The sequence below is a fragment of the Branchiostoma floridae genome, chromosome 13, assembly GCF_000003815.2.
Source record: "Branchiostoma floridae strain S238N-H82 chromosome 13, Bfl_VNyyK, whole genome shotgun sequence".
NCBI lineage: Eukaryota > Metazoa > Chordata > Leptocardii > Amphioxiformes > Branchiostomatidae > Branchiostoma > Branchiostoma floridae.
The window spans coordinates 7,833,353-7,847,144 of record NC_049991.1 but is presented as its reverse complement, the minus strand read 5'-3'; the positions used below and the strand labels follow the sequence as shown (position 1 = coordinate 7,847,144).

The 13,792-nt window shown below is 40.3% G+C and overlaps 2 protein-coding genes across 5 annotated transcripts in view; one reads left to right on the top strand and one right to left on the bottom strand.

Moving 5' to 3' along the window:
* The window catches only part of LOC118429159 (glutathione hydrolase-like YwrD proenzyme), an 82,987-nt gene extending 73,371 nt beyond the window's left edge, over nucleotides 1–9,616 (top strand). The window contains exons 2-11 of one of the 2 annotated variants that reach the window (XM_035839582.1): nucleotides 682–881; nucleotides 1,477–1,630; nucleotides 2,787–2,940; nucleotides 3,451–3,657; nucleotides 4,429–4,669; nucleotides 5,101–5,272; nucleotides 5,756–5,915; nucleotides 6,721–6,891; nucleotides 7,660–7,744; nucleotides 8,624–9,616. In XM_035839582.1, coding sequence (XP_035695475.1) covers nucleotides 758–881; nucleotides 1,477–1,630; nucleotides 2,787–2,940; nucleotides 3,451–3,657; nucleotides 4,429–4,669; nucleotides 5,101–5,272; nucleotides 5,756–5,915; nucleotides 6,721–6,891; nucleotides 7,660–7,744; nucleotides 8,624–8,868 — 1,713 coding nt within the window. In that variant the 5' untranslated portion in view covers nucleotides 682–757 and the 3' untranslated portion in view covers nucleotides 8,869–9,616. The remainder of the gene's footprint in view (nucleotides 1–681; nucleotides 882–1,476; nucleotides 1,631–2,786; nucleotides 2,941–3,450; nucleotides 3,658–4,428; nucleotides 4,670–5,100; nucleotides 5,273–5,755; nucleotides 5,916–6,720; nucleotides 6,892–7,659; nucleotides 7,745–8,623) is intronic. The other variant, XM_035839583.1, reaches the window with a different exon arrangement.
* LOC118429160 lies at nucleotides 9,613–12,403 on the bottom strand. Of its 3 annotated transcripts, none has more exons than XM_035839586.1 (2): nucleotides 12,122–12,403; nucleotides 9,613–10,301 (listed from the first exon to the last, which is right to left on the bottom strand). In XM_035839586.1, exon 2 carries the CDS (start codon nucleotides 10,298–10,300, stop codon nucleotides 9,998–10,000), a length of 303 nt encoding a protein of 100 aa, XP_035695479.1. In that variant the 5' UTR covers nucleotide 10,301; nucleotides 12,122–12,403; the 3' UTR covers nucleotides 9,613–9,997. The 3 variants fall into 3 exon arrangements, with proteins under 3 accessions (XP_035695479.1, XP_035695480.1, XP_035695478.1); XM_035839587.1 differs by having other exon boundaries at nucleotides 9,613–10,304; nucleotides 12,141–12,402; XM_035839585.1 differs by having other exon boundaries at nucleotides 9,613–10,304; nucleotides 12,122–12,361.
* Nucleotides 12,404–13,792: the final 1,389 nt, after the last annotated feature.

Here is a 13,792-nt window from a genome sequence, read left to right as displayed (position 1 = left end):
ACGTGACTGATGAACCTCTTCACGATATGATTATCAAGTGTTGAAAGTAACGCACATACACACACTTTCTTTGAATTTTTTTATATATGCTGGAGATTCCATAATCTTAAATGATTTCCGGTGGGTTGAACTTGGTATCGATGGAAAGGTCCCTCGGTAGGGAATTGTAATCCACAAATCGCTTTGAAAGACCGTGCTTTGTCAAAGAGATATTCTCGAGTATAGGTTCACCTTAGCTAACCGCTTCGTAACATTTATGCGCGTATATATGGTGATGTATACGGTGGAGATCTTAAATTATTTCCGGTGGGTTCAACTTGGTATCGTTGGAAAGGTCTCTTGGTAGGGAATTGTAATCCGCAAACCACTTTGAAAGATCGTGCTTTGTTAAAGAGATATTTTCGAGTATGTTTCCACCTTTTTAACCCTTACGCACGTATACGTTGATATATACGGGTGAGATTCCGCAATCTTGAATGATCTTCCGATGGGTTAAACTTGGTATCGTTGGAAAGGTCCCTTAGTAATCCGCAAACCGCTTTGAAAGATGAAAGATTCCGCAATCTTAAACGGTCTTCTGGGAGTTCAATTTTTGTCACATAATGTTATTTTCATCATATAGCAATCTACAGTTGCTGTTTTTCCCGCTGTCGTCGACTGTTTTGTTTGTTTGCAACAAAGTAAACAAAAGCACGTGGGTAAGACGTCGTCTGCTACGCACCTGCGCACTTCGCTCCCAGAAAACAGCTGATCCAAGATGGCGGCGCCCATGGTCTCTGGTAGCGGCACGGAGTTCAACTTTATATCCAGAAGATCTCCTGTCGTTTCTCTACATGGAAGTGTCGCCAGTAGCCAACCACTCGCTTCACAAATAGGACTAGGTATGGTATTTGAAAATAGTGTTCACTCAACGACATTAGTGTGTGGTTTTTGATATCTAGAGCTCGCCTTTTACTTGTCAACAAAACCTCCATATTCAGCCTTTTGCGTATCAAAGTTCAACTTTGAAACAAACTTTGCCAAGAAAGGGAGTACGCGAAAATCAGGTTCTGCGGGGTTCATGAAATATCAGTTTACAAGAATGTTGGACATTTGACGGTGTATTTACTTTCTGCAGCTTAATTGGTAGAGTGTTTGCCCTGGAACTCTATTGTGGAATTTATTGTGTTTCGCTTGTTTTGATAAAATTAACCCCGGCCCCTGACGGAACGGGTCTGCCTAAACACCTCAAACAACCTCAATCGACTCTGATATGCACTGTACATGGGGCAATGACATTGTGTGGCGCTCTTGATATATAGTTTATGCATTCAGGCAATTTTAAGAACACAGCAAGTCCTAATTATTTACCTGATATTTGGAGTTAGTCAGCTCAGAAGTTTCAAGATTGAACATCTGTATAGTCATGGTCTGTAGGATATGATTTCTGCATCATGGCTAACCTCATCTTGAAATATAGAATGTTTTGAATTTCAGACATCCTGAAGCGAGGTGGAAATGCGGCAGATGCGGCCGTTGCCATGGCAGCAGCGCTAAACGTGACGGAGCCCTGCAGTACTGGCCTTGGTGGAGACTGCTTTTGTCTGTTTTACGAAGCTGCTACAAAAACTGTCAAAGGTTTGAATGGCAGGTAATGTGTTCTGTGTGTGACTATTACATGTACAATCACTCACTCACTCACTCACTCACTCACTCACTCTCACTAACTCACTCACTCACTCACTCACTCACTCACTCACTCACACACACAAACTTTTCAGCGTTAGCTGCTCTTCCCAATTGGTGTCCCGCTTCTAATAGCTAGTACTACTACTGGTTATTTTTACATGAACACACAGATTCCATGTTCTAATCCTACATAAAAAGTTCATAATAACGAACCTGCCAAAGATTCCCCATTGAAATCTGCAGGGGCAATACCCACAGTAAGGATTGAATAATAAACATGTTCATGACTCTAACTTCATATGCTCAGGTCAAAGGTGGAGACAAAAACAAAGCCTGTCTGGGCATTGCTTGTTGGGACAAATTGTATAAGGCATATTGGAGACAAAAACTTATTTGACAGGATCCTGGACCCTTGACCTGCCATTGTGCAGTTTGATCCATGACCATACTTATACACAGTTGACAAAGGAACGGGCAATGACTACAATTTATAATTAAGAAGTTTATTTGCAAGTTTGTGCCCAAGGGCTAATTGCAAGTACATGTACATGGTATAAACATAGTAGATACACAAGTGACAATGGATAGTTATGAACAATAATCTAGTACTGTAATACTAGTGTTGCTATTTCTAAACAGGTTGGGTTTGACTTCTTTTTTTGAAGCAGAGGTAGACAAAAAGCCCCACATTTTCTAAAATTTGTGGGTTCTGCGATTTCAAGAGAAAAGTGGCTTTCTGTTCCTCTATCAATGTGGGGAAGTTCAGATAAGTCTTTGTGGCTTCTCTAAACAGAGTGATTCTTACGGTTTTGTTGAATGAACATTTGGAAGTAAAATGTGTTTCGTCTCCCACTGCCTTAGATGTACAGTATTTGGATTATCAATGGATTATAGAACATAAAAACTGCTTGCTTGGAAGCTGTATGGGTGTCTTTAGTTTAGAAGAAGAAGATAAATCAAAAGAGACAGTTTGCTCTACAAATTGCTCTGCATGTATTTTGTCATCCATCTTTGAAGGATTACAGTACTTTCACTAATACATGTGTAGGTCACTGTTACTTAACTTTGGATTATGAAATGCTAAAGAAATGATGTGTTCCTTTTTTGTAATTTTGCAGTGGCAGGGCTCCAGCAAAGCTGACCTTAGACCTTCTATGTAGTCAGGGCTTCAGTACAGACTGCCCCCCTCCCCCGTTTCACGCACACAACGTGACAGTGCCGGGGGCGGCAGCTGGATGGGTCGACACAATAGAGCACTTTGGCAGCAAGAAGGTTAAACAAGATAGTAATGATATATAGTATGATAACGGGGTGGGTACCGGTACAAAACCAGTTTTTCTTATTGGACAGTTCCAGAAAAACCGGACCTGAAAAATTTGTTGGACCAGATGTTGGACGTATTGGAAAATGAACAGATTATATGAGCATGCAGGCATTCACATGTTTCGGGGCTTGCCAGTATGTCGAGGAAAATAACAAGCAAAGTAGAGTAGATTCTATTGTCATTTCTACCAAGTTTTACAGTCAAGAGTACAGAGCAAGTAGGATTTTAAAACGCCAGTGGGAGTCGAATACTCCACAAAACAGATTTCTTTGTAGCGAAATGGACCATTGTTTCGAGTATAATCCATTCACAAGTTCTCACATACTGAATCAGGTCCAGGTTCAGGTCCGGACCTGGACCTGATCCTCTGAACCGGACCTGGACCTGAATTTTCCTGAATACTGCCCATAAATTCTATTGCCTTTGTGAACTAATAAATATTAATGGTGTTTGTTCAGCTGAGCTTGCTGGAGATTCTGCAGCCAGCCATCCAGCTTGCAGAAGAGGGCTTCCCTGTAACACATGTTACTGCCTACCACTGGGCAAAGGGAGCAGCCTTGCTGCAGTACCAGGCCAATACACATGGGGGAGACCTGCTCATTCAGGGCAAGGCACCCAGGGAAGGAGAAATCATGAAGAACCCACATCTAGCACATACTTTGAGGGTAAGTTTAATTTACAGTATTGTTGTATAAGAGATTTTACGTAGCCAATGGTATGGCAACTTGTGAGCTGCCTTCTTCAGGGTATAATAAACTCTGCTACATATTGACACTATATATAGGGGTGTTGCAGCAAGAAGAATGATGTCTCAAATGTGACTAGGTCTGTATCCCTATTCATGACTCAGGTGTAGATGCTCTGATCTTGATGGCCACTTTTCATCCAAAGTGAAATTGTGCAATAAATAGTTGTTAGTAGTAGATTAGAGTTAGTAGTAAGTCGAGTTCTCATTTTTCAAACTTGTTTATACTTAGAAAGTACTTACATACTGCTTTCTGACAGCTTTAATTATGATCATAGCACTTTGTACTCTCCAAGCAGAGGTTAGGCTCCGGCTGTTTTTTTCTAATGTTTTTTGTCATTTTTATCGGGCTTTCTATTTTGTCATTTTTCTTGAAGTATACATTATACAAGATACAATACAAAATAGAAAGCCCGATGAAAATGACTAAAAAAAAAGTAAAAAAAAAAACATCTCAGGAGCCTAACCTCTGCTTTCAGTAAGCACTTTGCTCTTATAATACAGAGTATGAAAGTTGAACAATAACCACTTTTGGTGGACAAGCCCCCTGCAGTAATATTTTTGGCAAACGGTTTGACAAAAGGGCTATAGAAACAGAGATGTGGACTGCCCTTCACCAAAACTTATAGCATACTTATACACCAAAAATGTGGTAAAGATTTATATTCTTCGATTGACGTATTCTCTTTAGGAACTTGCCAGCAAAGGAAAGTCAGGTTTTTACCAAGGCAGGATTGCCCAAGCCATCGCTGATGCTGTACTTGAACATGGAGGAGTGCTGTCATTGGATGACCTTGGCTCCCACACCAGCACTTTGGTTGATCCCATTTCAGTGGATTACAGGGGGGTGAGGGTCTGGGAGATACCACCTAATGGACAGGGTATTACAGCACTCATGGCTCTCAACATTGTGGAAGGATTTGATATGAAAGGTATTTTGATTGTCTTCTTCCAAATTAGGTTCTCAGAATTATGTTACAAGATATGACTGTCTAATATATGATTTTATTTGTTTGCGATGTATCAACAATACAGCTTATTTCAGTATGAATAAGTAGCTTAAGTATGCTATAGTGAAACAAGTAAAAATGAATGGCTACAAAGAAAATTTAGGAGACTAGTTTATGCTTAGCATGGCAAGAAATGTTAATGTGCAACAATTCTAAATGACAGTATTTTTCATACTAGCAGGGAATACTCAAGGAGTTAAACATTCAACATATTTAGTGCACTGGACAAAACAATATTGTCAAAGCATGAATTTTTTTTCTTTTGTTTGTCACAGATCACATATATTAATTGTATGCTAAATATGTGGCGAATATATGATAGATTTCTATTGTCATTTTTATTCTTGCTACAGAGTTTGGACACAACACAGCAGACTACTTCCATGTCCTGATAGAAGCCATACGACTCAGCTTTGCTGACAGCCTTTGGCACTGCGCTGACATGTCAAAGGTCAAGGTCCCTGTGGACAAGCTGCTGTCCAAAGACTATGCTGCTCAGAGGAGACAGCTCATCAACATGGACAGGTAGTACAGCTATGAATTGTTTCAGGGCAGTAAAGCAAATGACGTGATGTTTGACCTCTTTTAATCAGAAGATATCTTGTGGAGCCTAGGAAAAAAGTTGTCTTTTCAGTTACAGTCCTAAAAAATATCAGAGTAGCTTGATATGGATTCTCTTTTTTTCTTGTATTTTCTTGATTTTATGCGTGATTTTGCAAGTCAACAAGTTGCAGGTGCACTGTGCAAAAACATAACAAGATGAGGTCAGACGTTTGAAAATTTGAGCATTCAAAATCATAAACTCAACTACATAATGTAAAGTAATGTGTAAGAAGAGAACTAAGCTATATTGAGCTAGAGCAACATATTGTGTATTTGCAGAGAGCTTTTGAAAATGGAAGATAAGATTAATCTGACTACTTTCTTGAAGGCAACAGAGAAAAAGGTAGTTCAAACTTGGCTTTATAGTACAATAGCTAATACCTTTACCTCTTACTGCCACAACAGTGCCATGGAGGAGCCACGCAGGGGAGACATGGCCAGTGGAAATGATACTGTGTACTTCAGTGTTGTGGATGGGGAAGGGAACGCCTGTTCCTTCATCAACAGTAACTACATGGGCTTTGGGACAGGCCTGGTTCCTAAGGCTTGTGGCTTCACATTACAGGTATGATAGAAGCATATTCTATAATGTTTTCCTTAGAATTTGTTTCATTCTAGTTGGATATGCTCTCATCTCAAAAAGAAGACTGCAATTCACAGTTCTGTAGGTAGGAGGCGCTTTGGATGTTTTTTTACCATTCCAAATTCTAAGTGGTTAAAATGTCATGTGTTTGTAATATGGTTTTGTGGAGGGAAATAGTTTCTTGTTGTTCACACAGGTCTTTCTGTTTTCACATTATTTTTTTTCTGATCATCTTCAAATTCTTGTGAGAAAAAATGGTTTTGTGTAATTGTATGAGGGTTTTCTTCTAGTATCTGCTGTATTTTTGTTGTTGCAGAATTGAAGCGCTAACTTCTATCTTATAAGTTCTCTGTTGTTACTGTACAGTAATTTTGATGTTGCAGAATTGAGGTGCTAACTTCTCTCTTATAAGTTCTCTGTTGTTTAACTGTACAGTAATTTTGATGTTGCAGAATTGAGGTGCTTAAATTTCTTCCCTGTAGTATTCCCTGTAATTTTGTTTTTGCAGAATCAAGATGCTACTTCTCCCTAAGTTATCTGTTGTTACTGTACAGTAATTTTGATGTTGCAGAATTGAGGTACTAACTTCTCCCTTGTGACATCCCCTGTAATTTTGATGTTGCAGAATTGAGGTGCTAACTTCTCCCGTTCGACATCCCCTGTAATTTTGGTGTTGCAGAATCGAGGTGCTAACTTCTCCTTTTAAACATCCACAGTAATTTTGATGTTGCAGAATCGAGGTGCTAACTTCTCCCTTGTGACACCCCCTGTAATTTTGATGTTGCAGAATCGAGGTGCTAACTTCTCCCTTCAGCCTGACCACCCCAATGTTGTTTCCCCTGGTAAAAGACCATACCACACCATCATCCCGGCCATGGTGACTGACAGCAGGACAGACGACCTCCTCATGTCCTATGGAATCATGGGTGGGTTCATGCAGCCACAAGCCCATGTACAGGTAAATTAATACATTCAGGATTTCTTTATACAATGTACACTTATTGCACCTGTACTTATTATTGGTAATTACCAGTATTACTGGTAAAGGCCTATGTGAAAAACTGTATTCCTATCAAAACCCTGACCGGTGCAATGGTCAAGTGGGTAGAGTGCTCGCCTTGTATTCGGTAGGTCGGCCAAGTCCTACCAAAGACTTTTAAAATGGTACATGCTGCCTTCTGTGCTTAGCACTCAGCATTAGGGAAAGAGTATGGAAGTTGAACACACCCCACTACCAGTATTCTAGCCCCCTGCTGTAGTGATTGCACAAAGTTGTGTGGCCCAGGGCTACTGAAATGGAGATGTGCACAGCCCTATGCACCATCAGGAGTGTGATGGACTTTTGTGTGATGGACTTTGACTTTTGATCAAAACCCTGGCCACCCTAGCCTCCTTGGGGAATTGACTGCTGGCAAGGGAAATAAAATTTTCCCTCTGACAGATAAATGATGGAATTGAAAACAGACTTTCTGTATTTCGCCATCTGTTAAGAGATATGAATAGTTAAGCTGTGCTTGTTGGCTATATTGTAATTAGTGCTATTAGTAACCACTGAAACTGTACTTGATGCTTATTTCTTCTAAAATTGAGTCTGATTTAAGGTAAAAAAATTAAAAGTGAATTCATACATGTTTGAGTTTGTTTAATATTCTATTGCTGATTCAGACCTCTACAAAGCTGATAATCATCGTATATGTAATTTTTTTGTTACATGTTGGATTCCCAGGTTCTCCTGAACATGATAGAGTTTGGTATGGACCCTCAGCAGGCATTGGATCAGCCTAGACTGTGTGTGGGGCCAGGGCATGAAGGTACAGTAAATGCATTTAAGTTCACTGGGATTTAATCTCGTGGTAGCGGGGAAGAGGACTTTTCGTGGTGGTTTTTAGTTTGCGGTATCACCATGCACTGCAGTCTCTTACTGCCATGGAAAAATGTTCGCGGTGGTTTTAAGTTTGCGGTGAAGCAGCCACCGCAAAAACCGCGTACATCAAACTGCCGCGAAAGTTTCTGCATTTGCAGTAATGCAGGTCATTGCAGGAGTAGAACACAAGTTCTTGTTACAAAGCTTATACCATCTTGTTGCAAAGCATACACTTTTGTTACAAACTCCGTCCCTTAGTAATGCCAATTAAGGTTACATTTTCAAACAGGTGTCTGACTGGGCAGTTTGTGGGAACAAAATTTTATATAAAAGGAAAACACAAAACGTACAAAAAGCAGAACAAAATTTGTGTTTGTACAGATGTTTCATTCTAGTAGTAGTAAACAATCTGAAAATGTGCCCCTGGCATAAGGTAATACTTTGGCTACAATCTAGGATACCTCAGTGCTGCCAGTAGAAGAGAGAAAATTATAGAACCAGATCAAATGAAAAACAGGCCAGGCTTTAGTTGATTCTTTTAAATAGTAATAGCTACATAAGGTAATACATGTATACTTTGAACTATGCCCAGACTAAAGATGTTTATGTTTTTACAGTGACGTATTTCTAAAACCATCAAAATATGCCAGACATCTTGTAACTGCCCATTAGTTTCTGACACTTTCCTGGTTTTCTGCTTCAAGTTTTTCAGAATTTTGAAGCTGTTTCACTGAATCAGATTGTACATTCTTAACAACAAGTGAATTCAAAATATATTCTTTGATTTTGATTGTTGTTTTTCCTCCTTTTGTTTTCTACACTACAGGTGCTGTTGGGTCAGTAGCTCTGGAACAAGGAATACATCCTACTGTGATGGAAAAACTGAAGGCCAAAGGTCATGAAGTGGTTGGGCCAATCACAGGCCATGGAAGATCCCTATTTGGACGGGGCCAAATCGTAACAAAAGGGGCCTTCTGGTTGGCTGAGGGAGATGTGCGAGTAGCCAATGACAAGCGGGTATTATGGTCTGGGTCAGATCCCAGAGCAGATGGACTTGCTATTGGATTTTAACCTACTCCTTGCTACTTAACCCCATGTAGAACAAAATTTTTATAGAATTTGATTCGAAAAGGCTACCTTGGTAGACTGAAGGTTATGAAAGATGATACCCTTCAAAACAAGGTAATAAGTACTAGTCAATGCGCATGCATCATAATGTAATTATAATGTACTTTTGTTGAGGACTTAAATCAGAGATTGTACATGTCAATGTTAATAATACTCAGGGAAAAAATTAATGGTAACTTTGTAGCCATTTTAGTAATTGTTACCAATGTATCCCATATCTCAAAATATTTTCTATTGGTTACAAGGATAGATGTCTTTTATCTACAGGTTTGATTGAATTATATAGAAATGATTCAGATTCTTATCAATAAGTGAGGTGGGACCTTTATGTGCTGGAGGTATGGCTCTTCTCAAAATGGTACCATCTGAGAGGACATCCTTAGCTGGAGCTAAGTACTCATTTTCACCAGGGTCGTGTGAGGAAATAGTACTGGTGTAAAGTGCTTTTCTTAAGGGTACAAAAGTTGGGCCTACTAGGAATTCGAATCCAGAACTGTCAGATTCTAAGTCGACCACTGCAACCACAAGACCAACATGTCATCTTTACCATAGGATATAAGCTTATCATTGATAACTGGAACCAATGTGATTTGCTGTTATCAAACTCAAATCAGTAACAGGTTTACGAAATCTCCAACCTGTGTGTCCATGAAAACTCTTCCATCAAAGATAGATCTAGACTCGGAGTCATTTTTAAAGCGTTGATTGCTTTATTCCTGCATTGTGTCTCTCTGGCCTTTGGCCTTACAAGCAAAGACATAACTGCACACTGCACACTGAATAAACAATAAATCAACGAGATTTTAAATATTAGTAAGTCGCTACAGACACATCCAGGTAAGACAGCAATGCTTAAGGGTCGCGTCACATTGGTTGTATGATCGTCGTAAGATTGAAAAATGATGTTATATTTGGTGCACTCGTGTCTGTAGCTTAAAATATCCATCTGTCTTGATATGGAAGCGGTTTTTACATGCTTTGGTCGTGTCACAGCCGGATTGAAAATTCTACGACATCAAAATCATACGACAAATGTGACCACGCCGCAACTGGCTAATGCCAGGGCTATTTCTCAGTTCTTCTGTTTCCCGAGCGGTGGCAGGCGCATGGCGACCCCCATCTGACGGAGGAGCGACTTGAGGAGAAAGCGCTGCTTGTAGCTGGACGGCATGTTCCGGAGGGAGCGGACTTCCATCTCCTCGTCTCCCTTGCCGTCCGGGAGCCAGTCGAAGGCCGCGGTGGGTGGTAGGGGGACGCCGGCCGGTTGAAGCTGGGTGCCGCAACCGCCGTCTTGGCAGTCCCATGCCTCGGTGCGGTAAGCCGCGACCAAGGCTATCCCTAGGAGCAGGAACATACAGGCTTCTGGTCTCGCCATTCTTCTGAAAGCCAGAACAAGTATGAGAATTAGGTATGTTCAGATCGTTATCTACAATCAATGGTGCCTATTGATGACTACAAAGAATCCGGCCGGCCAGGCCCTTCTGAGTAGCCCGGCAACGGCAAGGAGTCCCTCGGGGCAGAGCCAATGTTTATCAAATTTGACAAAGTTTGAGGCATTAAAACGTACTGTGCACAACACATGGTGCGTGTTACTCTTTCATTAGATGTAGATATCATTCAGATCTTGCATCGTAGATGTCAGAAATAAGAGTTTTAAAATTGTATTGCGTTGTTAATGTTTTAGCTGTACACTGGGCAACTATTTTGCTCCGTAATTATAGCAAATGATGTGCTTTTATACATTACGTAAGGTAGAATTTTATTCCTCGGGCTACAATTTTGTACTTTGTGATCAAATGTCCTTTGTGTGACCGGAAGACTTAATAACTGCTGAACGTCCAAATCTTATTAAGTGTAAATGACGGTGGGGTTATTAATTTCCGTCGTGCAAGCTGTGCCTGACTCGATTTACATGATGACAATCATATTTCGTCTCAAAAGATTGTGTTGCGGCAGTTTTATGTTTGCGGTTTTCGCGGTGACCGCTTCACAGCGAACTTAAAACCACCGTGAAAAGTTTTGTGCTGTCTTTTCTCCAGCTACCACTTTGTCTAAAAAAAGCTAAGCGCTACATGTGCGTGCTTGTATGGTATCATGACGCATTGAAGGCGTCTGTTACGGAGAATGCACGAATCTTGATCCGTTAATCATAGTTATTACAGCAATTTAAGCATTTGGATAAAACGTGAGCTGTAATAAAAGTATAGCAATTACTACAGCATTGCCCTTTCATAGGGTTGACCACATTTTATGTATCTAGGACAGCATTTTATTCTATCAAAGAACCCTTTACTCGCAACATGGCGTTTCTTTAGTCAGAATATACAGTTAAAGTTAACCATCATATGGGTGCACTATATATATCACAAGTCGAAGTTGACGGAGGGAGAGGTAGATACATATTCTAGAGACCGTTTTAATACTTAACCAAGCGTTATATTTGTGATCAAATCTTGCTTCTTTATCTATGAACATGTATCCACGATCAGATAGTATTCTGATAATATAAATATTGACTTATGGAAAGAAAGTTCCCAGAATCCTGAAAGAAGTCTTCAGTATTCTGGAAATTTTTTCATTGAATTCTGCAGAATTCGTGGCGTTTTTTCACACTTTTAAAGCAAGCTGTTTGAGTTGCGAAAAATTGCCCATTTTATTACAGGAAAAAAAAAACATTAGCGTGTACCGGTAACATGAGACAGCTAGTGAGACAACTCTTTATGCTTTTTAAGATCTGTTATGGTACAACATGCTTCGGTGAGCTTTGGCACGTAAGAATCCGCCCGGTTCAATTTGACATATCCTTCAAACGTATTGAATTAGAATAGAAAATTTGCACCTCAGTGCAAAATACGTGAGCAGTTTCATTCGTGACAAGTAAAATGCTCTTCTGTACGTGACAGAAAATCAAGTGTCTCATAAGTATCCTCTACGAGATCCTTGGCTATGATAAAACACCGCTCAAGTGCATGTACTATTTACGGAACTTATACTTATGTATGAAGATGCAGGACACAAGCACAACGCTACACGGCTTACACAAAATACATAAACGGTACAAGAAATGTGCTTTTATGGGTCAAACTCTCACAATCTCAGATGCATACCCGTTTCATCAACAGTGCCACGGAAACCAGTGAAACACTTGTAGAACACATACACGAAGGAAACACAAGAACTACAGAATATTCAGCACCTCGGTCAGTATCAGCTACCTTCTGGAGTAGGGTGCCGTCGATGTTGGCAGGCAGTAGATCTGGACAGCAATGCGTGCGTCTGTCGATGGGGATTCCCGTGTTAAGTCGCAGAGCTCTGGTCCTTATATCATAGGAAACAACAAGAACTCCCCAGTGACGAGGAAACATTAACGGGAAACACCCACGTAGCTTCCGAACTTTCAGTGCGTCATTCTAATCAAATAAGCTAAATAAGGCCAAGATACATTGATTATATGGATGACATCCACGTGCACATCAAATTACACGAGTTGTGAAAACAAAAAAGGTTTGCAACTATGACGTAAGTCGTACAAAACAGTGACAAAATGAAGAAATATATGCCGTAAATTGCAAAGAAATATCAGAAAATTGATACTTGCAATGTCGTGCGTGCTGAATTGTTTCGGTACAATTCAATTACTTGCTATGTGTATCAGTACAAGTATGTTGAGAAAATGCATGTAGAACCCTACGCTCGTATCAGTTTCGGGATGTTATCCATATAATCTAATCAGTATAGCCTAATGGAATCTTTATAAAAAGACAGGATCTCGTGGCCAAATAGGTTTTGTGTTGACAAAAGAACGTTGCTCCTTTTGTTATACTCGTGTCACGATCTCTAATTGCTCTGTTGGGAGTTGGCTCATTGTCAGTGAGAATAATGGTGTACCGCCCGGAGGGACCAGTCCACTCAAATTGCAAAAGTTCGAATGAAGACTTGTCTGTGTTGGTGGAATCCAGAGTTGAACAGTTTTAAGCTTTGATCCAAAACAAAGCTTAATTGCCTTCCCTGAAGGAGAGGAGAGAAGCAGCTGCTGTTTCCCTGTTCAAGGCAATGCTGCACCCTGAACACCCACTACACGACCTGGTGCCCGCCCAGAGACTGTCAGCTACTGGAAGAACACTAAGAAACAATCAGAACATCTCAGTGTCATTTGCCAGAACGAAAAGACTGAAGCAGTCTTTCGTGCACTGTGCCCTCAGACTGTATAACAATTCTGCATAGCACATAGCATGTATGTTTAACGTTTCGACTATGACTGTTTAGTAAAATTATTGTACATATTGTACCCAATTCAGGGAGGCTTTTATAGCTCCCCCTGCCTATGTACTTTTGAGGAATGATGATATTAAATAAATCATATAGAATATGACACAATTTAAAACTTTGTCACCGATCTTGTGCCCCTGGGAAAGGCACTTTACACGACTTTCCTTACCTCATTCAGGTGAAAAATGAGTACCTAGCTTCGGCTAGAGTCGTCCCTCGGATAGGACGTTAAATGGAGGTCCCGTGTTTGGAAAGATCCACTCCCCACGCACGTTAAAGAACCCACCACACGTGCGATGGTGCGGTGTGCGATGGTGCGATCCTTCAGTCAAGATTTGGCGATTCTCTACAAATCACCCGGACTTCAGGAAGAATAGTGCGGTTACTAATGGACATCTGTATCAAACCAAACCAAACCAAACCAAACAATTTTGTACTTTCATACAACAAAAAGAAAACCCTCGACATTAATTTTCAGTTGATTTTGTCATCATCTGATGAAGGTCGGCGAGACCGAATGAAAATTCATGGTGAATGATGTCTTTGTGTTGGATCAAGGCTTCAAACTGTTCAAGTATAGAAAAGTCGATGCAAATTC

Coding starts and splice junctions, on each gene's coding strand:
- LOC118429160 (XM_035839586.1), bottom strand. CDS start 10,300: ATGGCGAGACCAGAAGCCTGTATGTTCCTGCTCCTAGGGATAGCCTTG.